This window comes from Typopeltis vanoorti, chromosome 10 (genome assembly GCF_054136105.1).
Source record: "Typopeltis vanoorti isolate ZY-2024b chromosome 10, IOZ_Tvanoo_1.0, whole genome shotgun sequence".
In the NCBI taxonomy this organism is placed as follows: Eukaryota; Metazoa; Arthropoda; class Arachnida; order Uropygi; family Thelyphonidae; genus Typopeltis; species Typopeltis vanoorti.
Genome location: NC_143558.1, coordinates 124,958,731 through 124,981,072, shown reverse-complemented (window position 1 = coordinate 124,981,072; position 22,342 = coordinate 124,958,731). Strand labels below are relative to the sequence as shown.

General features: G+C 36.9%; 1 protein-coding gene across 6 annotated transcripts in view; it reads right to left on the bottom strand.

Moving 5' to 3' along the window:
- Ube4A (Ubiquitination factor E4A) overlaps nucleotides 1–22,342 on the bottom strand; it is a 346,330-nt gene that overhangs the window by 89,526 nt on the left and 234,462 nt on the right. For all 6 annotated transcript variants that reach the window (XM_090399157.1, XM_090399156.1, XM_090399154.1 and 3 more), the window contains one exon: nucleotides 10,466–10,620. In XM_090399157.1, coding sequence (XP_090255283.1) covers nucleotides 10,466–10,620 — 155 coding nt within the window. The remainder of the gene's footprint in view (nucleotides 1–10,465; nucleotides 10,621–22,342) is intronic.

Genomic DNA, 22,342 nt, shown 5'->3' with positions numbered 1-22,342 from the left:
CTCGGGTTTGCCATGCCCGTACTCACTAAAGTGAGCCCCTGAGGTCAACTCATTCAAAAACAATTACTCAAAAAAGTTGTTTATAGATTGCAGTACACTGAGAAACTTCCAGGTGTCATTGCAGACTAAAAAATAAATAAATAAATAAAATAAAATTCTTTACCACATTTCATGAAATTATTTTCTTGTTTTAATAGTTAATATAATTCTTTGTCAAGTATAATTTACCTGCTAAACAAATCATAAAACTTGCTACAATTTATTATACTTTTGCTAAGCTTCACACTGCACAGCTTCTATACTAAAAGACGTAGGCAATAAACAAACAAATAATAAATAAAAACTAGTTCAAACACTTCAAAACCTTTTAAAATTTCCAAAAGATAGTGTTTCTTTTCAGAAATAATATGTAGTCAATAAAAGCTAATCCATTCATATTTATAAATTTAGGGACACAAAAACACACGTGTTGAAAAGATTATTTTACTAATTATTAATAAAATAAACACTTGATGTTTCGACTCCTGTATCGAGGTCATCATCAGAAGGATACATGCGTATATGGAACCAAGCTACATGCTCTAGCCCTGTATACTGGTAAACTAAATCTACGTTGTTAATTAATCTTTTTCCTAGCCTGACCTCTAGCGATAAAAAAAAATAATAATAAAATAAAATAAAAGTAAATAAATAAATAAATAAAAATAAATAAAAAAATTAATTAATAAAATAAAAATAAAAAATACAACTACAATAAACTGCTAAAGTCCTCATGTATTAATATTCTTCTGGATTTGTACAGTTCTGATTGTTATAATATGATTTGCTTCAGTTGCTGTTGAATGTTATAAACACTTCACCAGGTTGTCTTCTTGTAGTGGGAATTTTCTTCAGCTTGTTTAGGTTGTTATACAGGTTATAGATGGGTCCTCCACATTCTTGGAATGGGTTATGTTAGAGCATTTCACGACTCTTTAAATTTCCTCTCAAACCAGGTTTTGGTGCGATGTAGGGACTTGGTATTTTTCCAATCAATTCTGTGGTATGTTTGGAGTGCGTGGTCAGAAAGGTAGGTTGTTCCAAAATGGAGGTATTTAATGTGTCATTTGTGTTCATCTTGCCTAATTGGGATAGTTCGCCCTGTTTCTCCAATGTATCGTATGTTATGTGCACATTGTATTTTGTATACCCCTGGGTGGGTTAGGTGTAGAAGAGGATCTTTAGAAGAACTGAGTAGGTGTCTTAACTTATTCGGGGGTTTAAGGGTGGTTTTAATGTTGTATTTGTGTAGTGTTCTATCTATTTTTTCGGAAATGCCTCTAACATAAGTTATGGCAATAGCATTCTTGAAGTCTTTTTTGTTTTTAATGGTATCTCTGTGGAGGATCTTGTAATAGTTTTTTTTACTGTATCCATTTTTTATAAACGTATGGTTGATGATTCTGTATTCCTGGTTTAGAGCTTGTTCATTTAAACAAATAGTTTGAGCTCTGTGTTTAAGGATGCTTATGATCCCTACTTTTTGTGTTGGGTGTGATAAGAATTTTTGTGTATGTACTGGCCTCTGTGTGTAGGTTTGCGGTAGACTGAGAAGGAGAGACAGCCTGAGGAAAGATGTATGATGAGTGTGTCTAGGAACAGAAGAGAGTTGGTTTTTTCTATTTCAATGATGAATTGGATATGTTTGTGTTGTTTGTTCAGGTGGCTAAGGAATGTATTTAGTGCTTCGAGGCCATGGGGCCAAATGGCAAAAATATCGTCGACACATCTGAGCCAAATTTTGGGCTTTAGACATGCTGTCTCTAGAGCATGCTGCTCAAAGTCATCCATATAAAAGTTAGCCATTGGGGGGGAGTGGTGAGCCCATGGCTGTACCCTCTTTTTGAAGGTAAAAATTGTTTTGCTACACGAAATATCCAGAGCAGAGTATATGGGCAAAGAGGGCCATGATGTCTTGTGGAAATATGTTCTGTAAGAGCAAGATAGTGTCATTGATTGGGACATTGGTGAAAAAGGAAGTAATGTCAAAGCTGACTAATAAATCTTGGTCGTTGAGTGTAATGTTTTTAATTTTATTTATGAAATGTTGTGTATTTTTTATGTAGGAAGGGGACTGACCTACCAATTCCTTGAGTGTGGCCGCTAATTTTTTTGGCTAAGTGATAATTTGGGCTGTCAACTCCTTCAACAATCATAATGGTGTGTCTGCTTTGTGTATTTTTGGCAGGCAATAAATTCTAGGCGAGCGGGCATAATGAGGTATTAATTTTTTTGTTGTTTCTTCGGGACATGTGTGGACAGATTTGATTAATTCGGTTGTTTTCTTTTTGATATGTTTTGTGAGGGTTGTAGTTTACCATTTGGTAGGTGTTGTGGTCTGATATCAAATGGTTCATTTTTTCAATGTATGTTGTATGGTATAAAAGGACAGTGGCATTACCTTTATCTGCTTTCGCAATTATAATGTCTTGGTTATTTTTTAAGGATTTAAGGGCCAGATTTTCGGTTTTGTTTAAGTTGCTGCTTAGTTTTTTGTTTGAATTTAGTATTTAGTAAAGAGTTCATGTTGTTCATGAGAGCTGGAGTATGTTCATGTCCAATTCCACATTCTCCAATTTATGCAACAATATTCCATGCTGCATTCTCTCAAGAGCCTGACAAAAATCCAAAAGTATCATGGTGTATCTGTTCCTCTTATCTAGTTCAATGGTAACCTTGTTATAGAATGTGAGCAAGTTGCTAAAACATGACCTTCCCTTAGTAAACCAATGTTGCTCATTGCAAAGTAGAGATTCACTGTCAACCCATTTCTGAATGCGAGCCGCCCTAACCAATTTTTCTAAAATTTTCACCACCACTCCTGAGATAATAATTGGTTGATAGTTGGATACATCGGTCTTTGCACACACCCCCCCTCCCACAATGGAATTACCATACATTCTTTCCATTCCTGCGGAATCTTCCCTGTTCCGTGTCTAATATTAAACAGCCTGGTCAAAGGAATAGCTAGTTCAGCTGAACACTCTTTTAGCACACATGCTGATATCCCATCAGTCCCGATTGCTGAATTTTTATTCAGTTTGTGCAACTCTAATACCTCATCCTCATACACCTAAGTTTCTTCATCCAGTGAAGAAGTAGCAGTGAGTTCAATGTTGTATATACCAGGTTGATAGCTTTTAACAAAATGAGCACTCTTTAGTTGAACAACCTCTTTTGTATCTGTAACCCTCAAGCCATCTGCATTTAGAAGAGTTATTCTTTCATATTCATTCTTTCTTTTACTTGCAGCATATCGTTAGAATTCTTGTGGGTTGTCTTTAGCATGCAGAGCCAGTTTTTTCATACTCAGACTTTGCTTTCCGTACAACAGTTGTGACTATTCTAGCCCACTGCTTATAACTTTCATAACGGACATCATCCTTATGCAAACTCATAAATGCTATGGAATAAAATGTAATGTTTGATTTGGATGCAACAGTGAGACTGGATGGGATATTGACATAGGTGTTGAAGTAATTTTCAAGACAGTTAACAATGCACCTGACCTGGCTATTCAGGCAGAACATGGATGATTCCTCACAAGTAAAAGGAGGCAATGTAATGCTCTCTCTCTCTCTCTCTCTCTCTCCACTCATGAAGGTAGGAATGATAAAATGAATAATAGAACAACCAGTTTCTCTAGTGTGATCATCAAGGTACTGAAGAGGCTAGTTAGGAATTACATCCCTAACTAGCTCTCATGGTATATCCATATCTGTTATCAAGCAGAGCTGAATAATCAATATATATATATATATATATATATATATATATATATATATATATATATATATATATATATATATATATATATATGATGAGTCTGTCGACTCCTTGGAGTTTCCCGGAACAATAATAATAATAATAATAACATATATATATATACCATTATACTTCTGAATTTTGCCGAGGCATTTCACAAGATTTCACATGTAAGACTGTTATATAAACCCAAATCGATGGATGTACAAAAAAAAAAAAAAAAAAAAACCTACTCACATGGATAGGAGAGTAACTGACCGATCAGTATAAGTAAGTGATGTAAAGTGGTGCTGAGTCTAAAAGGAGGATTGGTGGTGTACTATAGGGTTCTGTATTTTGACTATTTGGTTTAACCCTTTTCACAGGAATCATGAAAATTGCTGTGAGTAGCACAAAATGAAATGCTGGTATTAGTGCAGAGTAGATCATTCCCCTGGAAATTTCAAAATTTTTATCACATACTTCTGGAGACCATGAAAGGACAAAACTTTTTTGCAAGATAATGAACTTTGAGAACTGCTCTTTTAGGTGTTGAATGGCAATGGAATCCTACAGACAGCAGTATCATCGTCTATTCAGATGGGCATGCAATAGTTCTGTTTTGGGAAGTAGATATGGATAGGCATTTAGAGGCAAGTGCAACTAGAAAGCATGAAAAATTACTAAAATGTTATTATTAACACCAGACTTCCATGAAGTCAAAAAACTCATAGTGGGAGGCAAATGCTGTTACACACAATGTCCATCAAACCATGCCTTAAACTCATTCAATGTATCTTTAGACTCTTTAGCCATTTGACTGGATTTGGCACAAGGGTCTGCCTTCCTCACTCTGCAACTGGATCATTAACTTACTCACTGGTTGCTCACTACGTGTCATGGTAGATGATTTACTCTCCTCAGATTTTCCCACCAATGCAGGAGTATCCCAGTTCTAGTTCCTTCACCCATTCTCTTCCTCTTGTATATAAATGACCTGTTCTCACAGACGTTCGATCCTATACATAACATTGCTGGTGACAGTACACTCCATTCCTCCTTTTCATTCGACAAACATTGTAGTGTTCAAGCATTAGAATCCTCAAGATCTACCACAACCAGGGACCTGTACTCAGATCTCCTAGCTATATTACAATGGGGCAAGGACAACCTTGTAAACTTCAATGCCACCAAAACTCAGGTCTGTCTGATCTCTCACAAGAAAGAGCTCGCATCCCTCCTCCTCCTCCTTACCTTCAGTAATACTGAGATATCCAAACATGATCAGATTTCTTTTCTTGGACTGACCTGCACCTCTGATCTTTCCTGACATAACCATATTTCAACTATAGCTTCTGCAGCTGCCAAAAAACTTCTTGTACTTTTTCGTACAAGACACTACTTCACACCTTCACAGCTGCTAACTCTGTAAAAAAACCCAAATCTGCCAGCCATGGAATATTGCTCCCATATTTGGGATGGTGCACCAAAATCCTCTCTAAGATTGCTCAAATCTATTCAGAAGAGGGGAAATCTGGCTAATTAATAATCCCTCTCTCACAATTCAGTCTCTGCTTTATGCCTCTTCTACAGATACTTTAATGGACAGTGCTCTGCTGAATTAGTCATTATTATCCCTCTACCCATACTGCTAACACTGCTAACCAACATTCTTTTACAGTCACTGCCTCCTTTTTCATTGCACCTACTTCCATCCTTTGGCAGTCTCTCCCACTCTGCCTTCTCCAAAGATTACAATCCTCAGTCGTTCAAGCAAAACATGAACAGACTCCTCCTCTCTTCTATTCCTCTTACCCAAACACGGCACCAATGTGCTATAGGTCTTGTAGCCTTTTGTGTGTGGATCAGGTATATATAAAAAAATTAAAAAAAATCTGCATTCACCACAATAAAATCAGGCAATGCATTCCACTCATCACCCACTCTACATGCAAAGAACCTGCTTTTTATGCCCCTGCTCAAACCCTCCTTATACAGCTTCCAGAGATATCCCCTTGTTCTAACCACTTCTATGAAATATTTCTTGCACATTAACCTGGTAACATCCCTTTACCAACTTAAATGTCTCAATTATATCCCCTCTTCCTCAGTCTGCATTCCCTCAATCTGTCCTTATATCCCACATCACAAACAACACCAATGCAACAGAATCTCTTTATTTCTATAAATTAAGTTCCTCCACATGATTTCCATAATTTGATAAGATGTGATGTCTTCACAACTTGTGCAATGTAACCAATGAACAACGGGTCACTATTCACTTCCCCCCCAGGGTCTCTTATCTCCTCAAATTCCTCCAAAATTTCCATGCCAAGTGTATATTTTACACCCATTGTTGCCTACTAAATTTCAGAACCTTACACTTTGCAACAATGAATTGACAGTACCATACTGTTGTCCATTCATACAATCTATTCAACTCGTCCTGTAAGTGGCAACAACTGCTTGATTCCTCATCACTCTCTCAAGTTTTGCATCATCTGCAAACAGTTGTATATCACCAGTTAAACTCATCCCAATATCATTAATATACAAATTAAATAATAATGGTCCCAAAACTGACTCTTGTGACACACCAGTAGTGATGTTCCTTTTTTGAGATAGTATACCATCATATACAACTTGCTGATATCTATCTGATAGCCAGTCTCCTATCCAACTCAGTAGTCTGTTAACCAATTCCATCTGCTTTAGTTTAGTGACCAATTTGTGGTGTGGCAATCAATCAAAACCCTCAGCAAAATCTAAGTATACTACTGCATATGCATCCCCTTGTCCAATATATTTGTCACCTTGTTAAAGTACATAAGCAAGTTGGTAAAACATGACTTACATTTAACAAACCCCATGCTGATAAGCACAAAGAATACCACTGTTATCAATCCACTTTTGTATCCTATCTCTCACCAATCTCTCCAATACCTTAATTACAACTTCAGATACACAGATCAGCCTATAATATGTTGTCTTAGCCTAATCACCACCTTAAAGTGGAACAATTTTGCCTTCCTTTCACTTTGTGAATTGTGCTGTTGCAAGACTCCTATTAAACAGTTACGCCAAGACTGATTACACCTCCTTGGAACATTCCCTTAAGACACCTGGTGATGTGTCATGAAGTCCTACTGTCTTATTGACATCTAGCTTACTTAAATCCTCATATACCTTTTGCTTGCACACCATTAAGTCTTCTCTCATTTCATTTTCTATACTTCAGCTTCTGATTTCACACTGAGGATGAAACATCCTGATGAAATGCTCAACTGAATACCTTGACTATGTCCTCTACAGCAGTCACCAATCATCCACTTTCATCCATTAACATCATCTTACCATAGTCATTCTACTTTCTACTTGCCACATATCGAAAACACTTATGAAGGTTTATCTTGGCCTGATTAGCTAATTTCTGCTCATACTGCACTTTTCTTGTCCTTACCAACCAAGTCACTCTCCTGTCCTGCCCTGCTCTTTGCTCTTCGTTATTATTATTATTATTTGTCATGTGTTGTCTCCAAAGTCCCTTCTTCCAGATTTCATGTTTACCCTCATTCATTAATTTTACACTTACCTTATTCAGCCTTTTGACCTTCAGACTACACTCACACACTGTTGCTATTAAATTATCTCTTTCTCAGTTCCCAGGCAGTATCTATTTCCTAACTGCTCAACAAGGAAAAAATGGATTGAGATAGTAGAAAACCTGGATTTCAGGCACTCAATTTTCCAAGGAAGTTAAACAATGGTGTGCCACAAGGCTGAGTGCTAGCTCTGCTGTTATTCTCCTTATATGTGGCTGACATGCCCAATACACGCTCCAAAAAGTTCGGGTATGCTATTGACTGGGCTATAGAAGCTAGACATAAATTTGTCGAAATGATGGAAGAAATCCTAACCACTGATGTGAACTCCCTTGGAAAATATTTTCGCAAATGGAGACTCAAGCCTAGTGAAACCAGAAACCTCATGCTTTCACCTTAACAACAAATTGGACGAATAGACCTTTAGAAATCTATCTTGAGGATAACCTTCTTACATATAAGCAGTATCCTAAATACTTTGGAGTCATCCATGAAAGGATGCTATCATTCAAGACTCACCTGTCTGAAATAGCTAAAAAACTGAAAATGAGAAATAATGTAATGCAAAAACTCTGCAGCACCTCTTGGGGTGCTACAGCTAACACATTGAGGTGCTCAGTTCTTGGTCTTGTCTACTCTGACACAGAACACTGTGCTTCAGTTTGAAGAATAGTGCCCATGTGAAACTTGCAGATGCACAACTGAATAACACGATGTGTCTGATCTCAGATACAATTAAATCAACTCCTATTTATTGGCTCCCAATTCTAAGCCATATAGCACTGCCAAACCTACTCAGATCAAAGCACTTCTTCAAGAATACAAGATCATGTCCAATCAACAGTTCCCTATCCACTCTGATCTTGAAGACCATAATATCAACAGACTTCATTCTAGAAAACCTCCACTAAGGAATCACCAACAGAATGCCACATTATGATATGTATCATGGAGAAACCCCTGGTTTTGAATTACAGCATAGAATCTAGTCATTTCTCAAGAAAATCAGAAGAGGACATGGTAAATGTGCTAATGCTTTTCACAAGTGGGACCACGTAGTTCCCCCAAACTGCAACTGTGGAGCCGAGAAGCAATCAGTGCGGCATCTTATACAAGACTGTCCTTTAATAAATTCCTGTTTGCAACCAAAGAATCAATTGATTTTATTTGTAATCTAGATGTTAACTTGTAATTTTTTATTGCTTGTCATGAATTTAATGCTTTGTGATGTATAATGTCATATGCTAAATAAATAAATGGGATGAATAAACTCAATCGGTGAAACAATTTCATTTCTCTTATTTCTGATACTCTTTGAATTTGTAAAGCACCACAGTTCACTTTTAAGTCTATAACCAGCCCTACCTAAGTCATTTATTGATTATGATTTCCCCACCACACTTGCCTTTGCCAAATCACCTTTACACAGCTTACCACATACATCTGCTCGGTCACAACCACCCCACTCACATCCCAATCTATTCTATTTCTATACTGATCATCCCCATACATACATTCACTACTACCTCTTCCAACTTCTACTCTCTGTGTCTCCCTGTCCACCCAGGCTTCCCCCATTTTCCTGTTCCTCTTGCATTCCCATTCTCTCTTCATTTCTCACACTACTACTGTTTCAATTGCCAAGCACTTCAGTCTCTCTTGTACCACTCACCTGATCTTTTACTTCACCTCTTACTTCAGATCTCTCTCTTGCATCACACACACACACACTGCACTTCCATCTAGCAACAATTTATCCAGTTCACTCACTCCAAAGCCAATTAAATGCAATCTGTCACATCTGTATAATTCCATATAATTCCATTCTTCACTCAAATACATGTCATATACCCACAAACTGCACTCCCTTCTCCTCACAGAGCTCTGCCAGCATATCATTCATGATTCTGGCTCTCTGTCTCAACTCATAACTGTCATACCTAAGAAACACAGTGACAACCTTTCCCATCTCCCCATGCTGTGTCTCCCTGTCCTTTCACTTCACCTCTTACTTCAGATCTCTTGCTTGTATCACACACTGCACTTCCACTAGCAACAGTTTATCCAATTCACTTACTCCAAAGCCAATTAAATGCAATCTGTCATGTCTGCATAATTCCCTCAAATACAAGCCATATATCCACAAACTGCACTCCCTTCTCCTCACATAGCTCTACCAGCATACTATTCATTATTCTCACTCTCCATCTCAGCTAATCGTCATACCTCGGCAACACACTGACAACCTTTCCCACTATTCTGTTATCTTTCATTCTTCACAATAATCTCCAGATATCTGCCTTTATATTTTCCTTATATTCACTTAAATCATTTTTCCCCCACAACCATCACCAATTTTCTTGCTCATTTCCTCCTCAAATCCAAAGCATGAATTACTGTACTTGTTCTCCCTCCTGAATGGGCCCTCTCATTAACCAATCCTCTAACAATGTAATCTCCATGCATTATTATTCTCAAATCATTCATCTCCTCTTTTTTCTTTCATTCTAATTCTTTTGCACTCGTTCATTTGTTTCTATTAAACATCTACTCTTTCTTCAAATCTTGCATTCTGGCAATTTCACTCTCTGTAATTCCTGTAGTCTCACTACCTCTTGTTCTGCCACACCTTACTCTGTTTGCTAATTCATACTTCCTTTACCCTTCCATACCACTTACTTTTGTTTCTTCTTTTTTGCATTCTTTTACTCTCTCAGTCTAACTAGTTTTCATTCTGTTTCCATTTCTTTCATTTATGCTAACTTTCATACCTTCAGTCTGTTTTTGCCTGTGCTAACTCATAGTCTAACAAAATATTACACTTTCTACAAATCCACATTTTCTTCTTTCATCGCCTGTTGAATCTTTCTAACATGCTATTAGAAAGTATGAAATTCAATTCTGTAAATAATAATAATAATCCATGACAAAAAATAATCCTCTAAAAATTATAATTCCCTCTCTTAGCCCACTCATCATTCCATGATATTTTAGCATATTCTCACTAGAGTAACATTTTGTTATATACATGAAGTAAATATTTAAATAATTAAAAACTAATGCAGACTAAACATAACTACCTTGATATTAAAATAGGTCGTTGCTCTTTGGGTGGCATCAGAGATTCCAATATTTCCACAAGTCGTGCCCTTAGATGGGGATTTTTCATCCTTTCTGGACTTCCCATGAACACAATTACCATTGTCATTAAATGTTTTAGGAGTGGGCCTATGGACTGAATTGTATTAAATCTCCTTAGAAAAATGTTTACTGAATCTGATAATTATAACAAAAAATTTAAGAGAAATACAGAAAGAAGAATACCAAATAAGATTTTTATATATGAAATGAAAAAAGATCATAAGATCACACACACACAATACTGGCTGTAATGTCTTCATGTATTATTACAGCAGGACATCATGTCGGAGGCTTAATGGATTGTATACAGCACTCAGAAAGGATTAAAACAGAATTTAATGCTTCCTATATTTCGTCTGTCACTGAGACATCTTCAGGGATTACAAAAAAACTAATGTAACATATACACAAATACCACACAATACTAAGCCAAACACATGGGTGACTCTAAAGTCCATTCTAGGTGGAGCACCCTCTATGGGTGGTTGTAGGTGGCCTGGAATGCAAGGTAGGATCTCTGATGATTAGTGTTTCCCAAATCTTAGGAAGCTTAATGCAATCATATTTATTTAGATTTGGTTGATATCTGACAGATAACTTACAGAAAGCTATTTTAGATCTAAATGAGATATCCAAAGATTATGGTATGATAATATCAACAGAAAAATCAAAATCTATGGCCTTTAAAGGACAAGATCCAGCAAGAACTAAAATAGTAATAGATAACAAGATCTTAGAACAGGTGAATTCATTTAACTACCTAGGATGTATGATCACATATGAAAATGAAAAAGATATAAACGTAAAAATTGCAAAATATTTAAAAATAACAGGTGTAATTAATTCTATATTTGAACCAAACCTAGTTTAAAAACAAACCAGACTAAAAGTATACAATACATTAGCCCTACTAGTCTTAATGTATGGAAGCAAAATCTGGACAATAAAACAAAAAGACAAACCAAGATTAACAACAGCAGAAATGAAGTCTGTGAGAAAAACTGCAAAGTATACCCTATTTGATCACAAAAGAAATGAAGAAATTATGAAAGAATTAAACTAAGAACCAGTAATAGAAAAAATTAAAAAATATAAACATAAATGGATGGAACACGTTCAAAGAATGAAAACAGAAAGATTACCAAAACAAGCCATTAGGAAAAAGAAAACCAGGACGTCCTCTTAAACAATTCAATGATGACTTCTAAGGCCGGAGCAGGCCATGCTAGGCCTAAATCCTTGATAAGCATGATGATGATGATGATGATATCTGAGAGCTGCTGCAGATTCTAAAAATAGTATCTCTACGGTTTTGTGACCACATTTTTATTAAAAAAGACTGTTTTTTAAAACTAAACAAGTACTAAAAAATAAACCTGACAAGTTTCGTTAGTCATCAGACTAATGTCTTCAGGTGTAAAGATAACTAATAGTTTAAAGCACAAACTATAAGAAATTACAAAAAAAAACAAGTTCATTTGTTGGTATTATGAACATTAAAAAAGTTCGTTAAAAAAAAAACTAATGTAACATATGCACAAATACCACACAATGCTAAGCCAACCACATGGGTGACTCTAAAGTCCTATCTAGGTGGAGCGCCCTCTATTGGTGGTTGTAGGTGGCCTATAATGCAAGGTGGGATCTCTGATGATTAGTGTTTCCCAAATCTTAGGAAGTTTAATGCAACCATATTTATTTAGATTTGGTTGATTTCTTGTTTAGTTTTAAAAAATAGTCTTTTTTTAAATAAAAATGTGGTCACAAAACCGAAATAATTCGATTGAACTTCTTAACCACAGAAACCTCCACATGATTATAGTATCTCTTTTTTGAATTTACTGTGGTGGAGCATGGTGGTTTTTTCCAAGGCTGCAAATCCTGTGGGTTGTATCCAAGACATGGTCAGCCAGGCCTGACTGACCATAGTCGTGGTTGCAGATGCATGACTTGTGTTCCTCTAGGCAGATGGTCTGATCCTGTCTGTCCAAAGTATGCCAGCTTACAGGAACAGGGTACTTTATAAACTTCAGGCACTGAGAGAGGAGGGAGCTAATCTTTTGTAGAATGGATAAGGGTAGCAAGTTTGCGGCAGAGCTTAAATGCTGTGTGTGTGTGGGTTGTACTTTTTTAAAATTTTGGCTATTTTTTCCGATGTGCCACGGATGTAGGGTATGGTGAATACCCTCAGTAGAAAACCTCAGTGAAAAAAAATTTTCTCAAAATTTCAAAAAAATGAAAAATGGCTGAATTTGAAGTCAAAAGAGTTATGTAGAAGGACGACCAAGTAAAAAATTTTAAATCTTTATCAGAGATCCTCATTCCTTTAGCCTAGACAGTCTTTTGAATATGAAGAACATCACCTTTTTTTTTGTTGCAACGTTCACATATTTAGTGCATCCACCTATCAAGACAACTTTTTAGGACCTTCCAAGGGATGTTAAGTAAGCAAATTATATGTTGAAAGTTTTTATGTCACCAGAATTAATGTATAAGCAGAATCAAGCAAAAATAAATAAAACAATTTTTTACTTTTATACCAATAGCTTAAATATCTGGGTAATACAATTTTCATGTTAACGTGGTTTAAAAAGAAGAAGTATACTAGTGTGAAGTGCTTATAAAATCTTGTTCAATTTGAATCAATTTTAACCAGTTATTTTTAATACCTATCTGCTAAGTAAAAACTTGCAGATTGGTATTAAAAATAACTGGTATACTCACTGTATTAAATATTTGTAATAAGTTTTCCAATGGATATCATCATGTTAATTTTAATAGTAATTCTAAAAAAAAGAACATTTTTAATAGCAATTCTAAAACAAGCCAATTTGAATTTTAATAGTTATCATAGTAAATATAACAGAGAATCATTCAGTTGTGGTGAAATAACCTTTAATGCTTCAGCGACATAGATCACATAACCCTCGATGATCATATCATTTTATCATTTTATCACTTTAGTTATGAAAATACTTATCTCTCTTGAAATAAAATACGGTATGGCGGAAAAAAAAAAACAGTACCGAACTTCAACACTCCTTCAGTACACGCACTAAGAGATAAGCCATTTGACTGCATGCACATTAACAGCATAACACATGTAGCATCTATGCAATTACATTTAGCTGTAGCAATGGTGTTGTCATTGGAAGAAAAGACACTTATTGATGAGCATTAGTTCATTCATATGGAGTTGGAAGAGCAAATGGTTCACATGTTTGTGAGCAGTTTGTTTGTTTGTCATTTTGGTAAGCATGCCACAAGCAATAGTGTCAATCATTGACTTAATTGAGAGGTTCCAACATACTGGAAGTGTTCTGCTGCAGTGCAAAGGGCATTCAGGGAGAGACCACAAACTGTTAACACAAATGAGAATCACAGGTGTGTGCTGGAGCAAGTGTTACAGTCTCCGAAATGCAGTCAACACCGAACAGAAGTAAAACCTGGGATACCATGGCAGTCACTACAGAGAATCCTTAAGGAGCTGGGTGCCTTTACGTACAACAGATAGTTCAGTGTTTATCAGCAATGGATTACACTGCATGGCAGGAATACTGCACACATGTGCTAACCAATCTCTATGAGGATCTGTCATTCCTCCATAAAAGGAAAGATGGCCATGCAAAAGATGCAACGAATGATTTGAGAGTGGCTTTCTATGGAGATTCCATTATTAGAGGTGTGGTGAATGAGGTGCATAAGGTTTGTTTTCCTGGTGGTAGAGTGAGCAGAGTGACTGAAGTGTTGGACATGAGGAATAAGAAAGCAAAAGAGTTGGTGGTTGTAGTAGGTATAAATGGTTTTGGTGTGAGTTGGCTGGAGAGGTGATATGAAAGAGCAAAAAAAGCAGGATTGGGAGACTTGCAAATGGATAGATGAATATCATGAATGAAGTAAATGAGAGAGTAGAAGTAGGAAATGGGGGGGGGGGAATCAGAGTGGATGGGAAGACACTTTATGAAACAGGTAGATGCTGGATTCAGAGGTGAATGTGTAAGTGGGCAAAAAAAAATATTAGGATGGCCTGTATGTGAGTGGAGAGTTTAGATGTAAGGAAAGTTGTAGAATTGGTGGTAATCTAGAGGAAGGTACTGGGAAAGGTATTGAAGAGTCACATCAGAGAAGTGAAGTTCGTAGGACTTGTAGAAATAGAAATGATTTCTTATGTTTGTTTACTAATGCCAGGAGTATTTGAAATAAGGGGAACGAAACTGATGCATTGATTGAGTTTATTCACCCCAAAATTCTTGCTATAAGTGAAACATGGTTAGATGAGGAATAGAGATGAACAGATATTATATTTTTTGTGAAGATAGATCAAGAAGAAAGGGAGGAGGAGTACTGTTGATGGTAGCAGATGAGTTGTGCCCATCTAAAGTGGATTTGTAAGTGCAAATAGTGGCCACAATTTTGAGGCAGTATGGTGTGAGATGGAGGTGAACACAATGAAATATTTAGTTGTGTGTTAATATAGACCTGGTAATATGGCTGGTAATGAGAAAGAAATGTATAGGCAAATTGGCGCTGCCAGCAAGAAACAAATGATCATTATGGGTGACTCATTATGGTAATATAGACTCGAATCAAGAGACTGCAGCTGGGGCAAAGAAAATGAATTTCTGGAGTTTCTGAAATACAGTTACCTTAGGCAGTACATAATGAAGGGTACACGAGGATCAAGAGTATTGGATTTGATCATCTCATCAGATGATGTTATTATAAATGAGGTGTGAAATCTTCCACCAGTTGGTGAGAGTGACCACGAGTTGATCACTTGCAGGGTGACCAGTCATTTGAGGACATCTGTTAGAAAGGGATATATGTGGAATCATAAGGCTGGTAATTATGAAAAGCTGAGGAAACAGCTTGCGGTAATAAATTGGAAAGAGAAACTGGATGGAAAGGATATCGATGTTGCTTGGGCTCTACTCAAGAACTATTTGGTGGAGGCAATATCAGAATGTATTTTTCAGAATGGGATTTTTCCCCAGTTTATTCTGGGGTTTTTCATCCCGCAAAGCAGGCAAACTGGCCTTGAGAACTCAACACTACAGGCCATAGGATACACCAGGGCATAAGGCTGACCACCTTATCCTGTAAACGGAGTGAGGTCCGATGATCAATGGACCCTCGACACCGCAAGGTAAAAGAGGGTATAAGGAAGATGATGATGATGATGATATCAGAATGTATTCCAGAATGCAATAGGCAATATCAGAATGTTAAGAGGGTAAATAGAGCAGAAGTGAAATGGATGAATAAAGAAATAACATATGCAATCTGGAAGAAGCACAAGATGAGTATTATAACAACCAGTCGCATGAGAAGTACAAAGAGCAGGTGAAGAAGGTGATTCACTTGATAAGGGTAACAAAAGTGCAGTATGAGCAGCAGTTAACTAATGTAATCAAAAATATCCTAAGGAATTTTTTTGATATGTGACCAGTAGAAACGGAGGAATGATAACCACTGTGGAGGATATAGCTGAGATATTTAATGAGCAATTTATAAAGGTACTTCATTCTTATGAATGTGACATCATGCAGAACTTAAAAGCAGTGGGAAACGAGGAGGAGAAACTGTTAGTAAGTGAACAGGAGGTAAATGAGGCTGTAGGATTTGATGCTATTTCACCATTGTTTTGAGGGAATGTTCTAATCAGTCAACAACAGCTTTTACATATCTTTTAAACATGAGTCTTGAACTGGGTTAAGTTCCAAAGGAGTGGAAAGAGGTTAAAATTGTTCTGATTCATAAGGGTGGTGATAAGAGTAGGGCTTTGAATTATAGACCAGTCTGTGTATCTGGAGTTGTGGTTAAAGTGTTAGAGAGGTTAGTTATGACCAAGATTCAGAATTGGGTTGGCAACAGAAAAATACTCTTTGGTGGCCAGCATGGATTTGTTAAAGGAAGATTGTGTTTTAGCAATCTGGTTACTTTTTATAATAAAGTGACAATTGCATTGGATAAGAGTGTTGCATATACAGTGTATATTTAGATTTTGCAAAGTGTTTCATAAATTACACACGACAAGCTGGTAATTAAACTGGAACGAATGGAGTGGAACAGTAGATTACAACCTCTGTCCAAAAAGAAACCAGTGGCATCACTTGTTGTATCTTCTTGTTGTTGAAAGGTGCAACCTTCATTAGTGTTGTGTCAACTGTTTATGACATTTGTTTCATTAGAAGCTGAGTTGTAGCGCCAAGAGTGACAGTGTGTTTTGACGAATGGTTGGAAAATGAGTTTCAAACAGAGAGCTGTGACTGAATTTTGTGTTAAACTTGGTAAAAGTTTTACCAAAATGCTTCAAAAAGCATACGGTGATGAATGCTTATCCTGTACTCAAGTTTACGAGTGGTTTAAGTGATTTCAAAGTGGTCGTGAGATGCTTGAGGACGATAAAAAGTTCAGGCCATCCAAAAACCGGACTGAGTTTTTGGACGGAACCAAAAAGTGTGTGATTTAATCAAAGAAAATCTGAAATCATCCGTGAGATTGATTGAAGATGAATTGGGGATTCCAAAATCAACTGTGCTCAATATTTTGACCGAGAGTTTGGATCTTTGTAAATTGAATTCGCGATTTGTTCTCCACAAGCTGATCGACGACCAAAAAATGTATCGAATTGAACTGCAAGGACCTCATTAAAACCACTCTTAAGGACTCAAACTTCCTTGAAGTTTGAGTCCTTAAGAGTCCACATTTCGTCACCAGTAATGAAACAATCATTACTGATGACGAAATGTGGTGTTTTTAGCATGAGCCCAAAACAAAGTGCCAGAGTGCTAAGTGGAGGCAAAAGAGGGGCATCCAAAAAAAATTGCTTGGAGAAGTCAAAAGTAAAGACAATGCTGATTTGTTTCTATGATTCCAAGGGCATTATCCACAAAGAATACATTCTGCCTGGGCAAACAGTCAATGGTGAATTTTATCTCGAAGTTTTGAAGCGATCGATAGCGAGAATTCGTCGCGTATACAGCATGAATATCGTGATGCAGGCAGCTGGTTACTTTTGCACAATAATGCACCATCTTATCATTCAAAAATTGTGAGACAGTTTTTGAGTAAAAACCAAGTTTGTGTGTTGGATCACTCGCCGTATTCACCTGATTTAGCACCCTGTGACTTCTTTCTCTTCCTCCGACTTCTTTTACCGATGAAAGGAAAGCAATACAACACCATGGAAAACGTTCAAGTGGCAGTAACCACGACTCTCAACAGTATCCCAAAAACTGATATAAAAAAACTCATTTAACGGATTAATTGATCGTGCCAAACGCTGTATCGAAGCTGAGGGAGAGTATATTGATTGAAATAAATGATTTGAATAATTATAATTGGCCTGTGTTTTATTTTATACCAAAAGTTCGGTTTCTTTTTGGACAGAGGGTGTAGTTTACCAAATTGGAGATAGGCTGTCTGATAGGTATCAGTGAGTTGTCTATAGAGGGGCGATATCCCAGAAAAGACAAATTACAATGGACCCAAAACATACCCCCAAGGGTATGTTTTGGGTCCATTGCTATTTAATTTGTATGTAAATGATATTGGGAGAGGTCTGAATGGTGATATGCAGTTGTTTGCAGATGATGCAAAGTTGGAGAGAGAGAGAGAGCTATCAAGAATAGAGCGTATGGCTTTCAAGAGGACTTGAATACACTGGCTGAATGAGTAAATAAGTGAGGATGTCAATGTGAGGTTTTAAAAGCAGAGATGGGATGTAGAGTACACATTCGGTGGAAATATCTGGAAGAGGTAGAGGAGATGAAAAATCTGGGAGTGACTGAGGACAAGGACTTAAAATTTTGGGGACATATTGCTAAAATTGTGAGGACAGCACAGCGGATAATGGGAATGATGTGGAGAACACTGACTTGTAGAAGTAAGGATGTTATGGTTCCCTTGTGACCTGCTAATCTTCTGCCTGGTATCTCTACTTGGGCCTGGCTCCCACTGAAGAGACCTCAATAAAGGCCGAAACTAGTCTGGGTAGTGGCCCTTCCCTTAATGCATAACATTAGACATATCCGCAAGGAGATGCGTTTTGCATTATAGGAGATACTGAGATAGGAGTGTTGGTATCTTGCTCCACCTTTGCAACGAGTTGCCCTGGTGTTGTACCACCTTACCCCAGTCCTGAAGATACTTTCAGGCGCAAACATACTTTCAACACTTTCAACAGGCCACATATGGATTACTGTGTGCGGATTTGGTCACCCTGGTTTTCAAAAAGATGAAGATGTATTGGAAAAGGTTCAGAGACAATTGACTAAGGTGGTTTCTTGTCTCTGTTGACTATGAAGACAGAGTGGCAAAATATAACTTGCAGAAATTGGTGGATAAAAGGTGTACAGGGGATATGATTGAGACATATAAGCTGTTAAGTGGTTATTACTAGATTAATGATGGGGAAGTTTTGCATAGAATGGGTGAAGATAGGAAGAGAGCAAGAGATCATCCCTGGAAGCTGTATAAGGAGAGTGTGAGCAAGAGGTGAGAAGCAGGCTTTTTGCATGCAGAGTGGCGAGCGTTTGGAATGCATTGCCCAAGAATGTGGTGAGTGCAGAGACAGCGAACACATTTAAGGCACGGTATTATAAACTGTGTGTGTATCAGTGGACCTCTCATAATGAGTCTTTGACACCATGGAGGTAATAATAATAATAATAATAGTTTGCTGCTGTCATGTGGCACACTACTCATGATCCTAAAAATACTGTCTTGATAGGCAAATATACTGAATACCCTGAAAGATAAAAACAACAACAACAACAAAAAAATATATATATATAGTTTTTCTTTATATTCAAAAGGTTTCCAATGCTGAAGGGATGAAAATAACAGAATAAGATGAATTTTGCTTTATACACTGGTGTCCAAAAGCTAAGGACAAACTACATTTCTACCTGTATAGTGAAAAAATTTTCATGACTAAAGCCAAACGTGGAACATAAATTTATTGCCAGAATACTAATAAATTATACTGCACAAAAAAGTGTTATAAATTTCATATAAATTAAACTGCAATACGTTTTTGGCAAAAGTTACAAATTTCCTTAACTATGTTCCTAAGGACATAGTTAAGGAAATTAATGTACAGTGCTTATAGAAAACTATGGAGAGACATTTCGCTATCGATATATCCACGCCGAACTGTGATGCAGCTCTCCTGCTGCATCACAGCTGACCTGCTGTGGTACATCAATTATGTTTTGCTGCTATAACCAAAAATCTGTCTTCATGCTCCGTGATAGAGAAAGGACAATCTCTTAGCAAAATGTCTGGAACACAATCCATGGGTGGCCTTCTTCAAGATTTCCAATAATTTTTTCCCATGTGAAGACATCTAGATGATGTCTTTAAGACATTACAAGACATCGAAGTTTGCAACTTTATTCCTTAATGAAAAGAGCTTCCTTCAAACACAATTTACTTAACACGGCTTTTTGCCTTTTATCTAGTTGAGTGATACCACGTAGTCCCTTTGTGTGCAATTCAAAAATTTGAATGTGTACCTGTTTTCTACTCAAAATCGTCAATTATTCAAATTGCCACAAGCTGATTCATCTGAATTTCGAAATGTAATCTTAAGAAATAGTGTTCATCCTTAAATTTTGGACACCAGTGTAGCTAATTATCAACAACATCTCTCATAAAAATTTAAGATTTTTATTTGGTTCTCCATATATTTTTACCCTTCACAATCACTCCACACTCATAGAACAAGTTTCTCTTCCTTCATTCCTATTGCTGCTATATTGTAGAACATACTTCCCTCCTATGTCTTTCCCAAGGAATTACAATGCACAGGTTTTCAAATCCAATGTGAACAAGTTCCATGGTTTCCAATTCTCTTCCCATACAGTGTACTATAGGTTGACCAACTGATGAACCAACCTCTCGTTCATGAGTCCAACATTAAAAAAAGTGATTACTGACACACAAATTCCACTTCTTGTAGAGAACACACAAAAAATTAGACTTATAGATTCAACCTAAGGCCTGCGGGGTAGAGTACAGAGAAAAAGAATACTTGGAACACCAAAAGCAGGTGGTCAGTTTTCAAAAAAAAAAAATGAGTTTGCCTGAAAATGCAAATAATAAATCAAAATATACACACCTTAAATATTAAAATGGCAATAAAAAAAATCAGAAACAGAACAATCTGGAAATTAGATACGATTAATTTTAAAATATCACCGAAACTAAAAATTCTGTAGATCTGCAAAATAAAAATTGCTGCAATAAAACTTCTTCCAAATAATTCACTTTCATCAAAATACAAAATTATGAATCTTTAAATTAATTTTTAATCTGATGTAAATTAAACTTGCCAAGAAATTATAACTTTGTTTATGCTTGGATAGGGATTAAACAAAAATATAATTTCTTGACAAGTTTTTCTTGGAAGTCAACAGACATCCCCATGGGCAAGATGCACCGTGCCATGTAAAGATTCACATGTTTGTAGCCAGTGTACATTGGAGGAATACGATGCTCCAAAGTCAGTGCAACTGTGTCTGTGAGAAATACTATCAGAAGGGAACTGATAGAGTTTGAAAGAGTCATTGTGATAGGATGCCATGTTGCAGGCCTATCTGTTCAGCAAATTGTTCACAAACTAGCCCCCTCCCATGTCAAATCAGTAATACTATACTGAAATGGGAGCACAGGGAGTCAACTGCAAGTGCTACCTGTGGTGAACAACCTACCACATTCACTGAATGTGACCACAGGTTGCTACGAAGGATAATATGTAAAAACTACCATTCATTGGCTGACACGCTGAATGCAGAGTTTCGGGCATTGACTAGAACATGAATCTGCACAAAAACATTGAGAACTGAGGCTCACAACATGCAAACCCTACATTACCCAAACCAACATGCAGTGTTGCCTTCAGTGATACAAAGACCATGTACAGTGGGATATGGAAGCTTGGAAAGCTGTGTTATGGAGCAACGAATCACACTGCACCCTCTGTCGAGCAGACGGTCAGGTGATAGGATGTGAGTGTGACAGATTCCCAGTGAATGTCTCTTACCAGAGTGTGTAACCTCAATTATGATTTTTGGAGGTGGCAGTGTGATAGTATGGTCCTATTTTTTTCCTGATTTTGCCTTGGACCTCAGTTTGTAGTACCACACACACTAAACTGAGGTATCTGAACATTCTGGACTATATTTTGCTTCCTACTTAGTGGCATTTCTATGGAAATGACCATTTTCTCTTTCAACAAGACAATGCACTGTGTCATAAAGCTGCTGCTGCTGTGGATTGTAGACATGAATGTCACCACACTTGACTGGCTTCCACAGAGTCCTATTGAACATCTGTGGGCCAAACTGTAGCATCGGGTGTGTCAAAGGGACATCTTCTCCACAACAGTCCAGCACCTCATTACATGCCTAGAAGAATGGTCCAAAATTCCCACTGATCACCAATTATACACCTGTGGAAATTATGCCCCCATTGAATTGCTACAGTTATTGAAGCAAAAGGAAGGCCTACATATCATTAAGGTGAGTGCCATGGCTGTTTGTTTCTCACACTGTGGTGCCCATTGACTTCTTTTCAACCAGTATATGCACATGTCCAAAATAACGTGTGCTTTGCATTATGGGATAACAAGGCAATCAATGTAAAGTCATTAACCTCTATATACAAGCAGCATTAATCATGAAGATACTTCATGTGCAAACTCTGTTTGCTTACACTTGAATAAAGGATGAAACAAGAATATAATTTCTTGGCAAGTTTAATTTAAATTATGACCAAGTACAAAGCATAAGGTGGAAAAAAAACTTTAT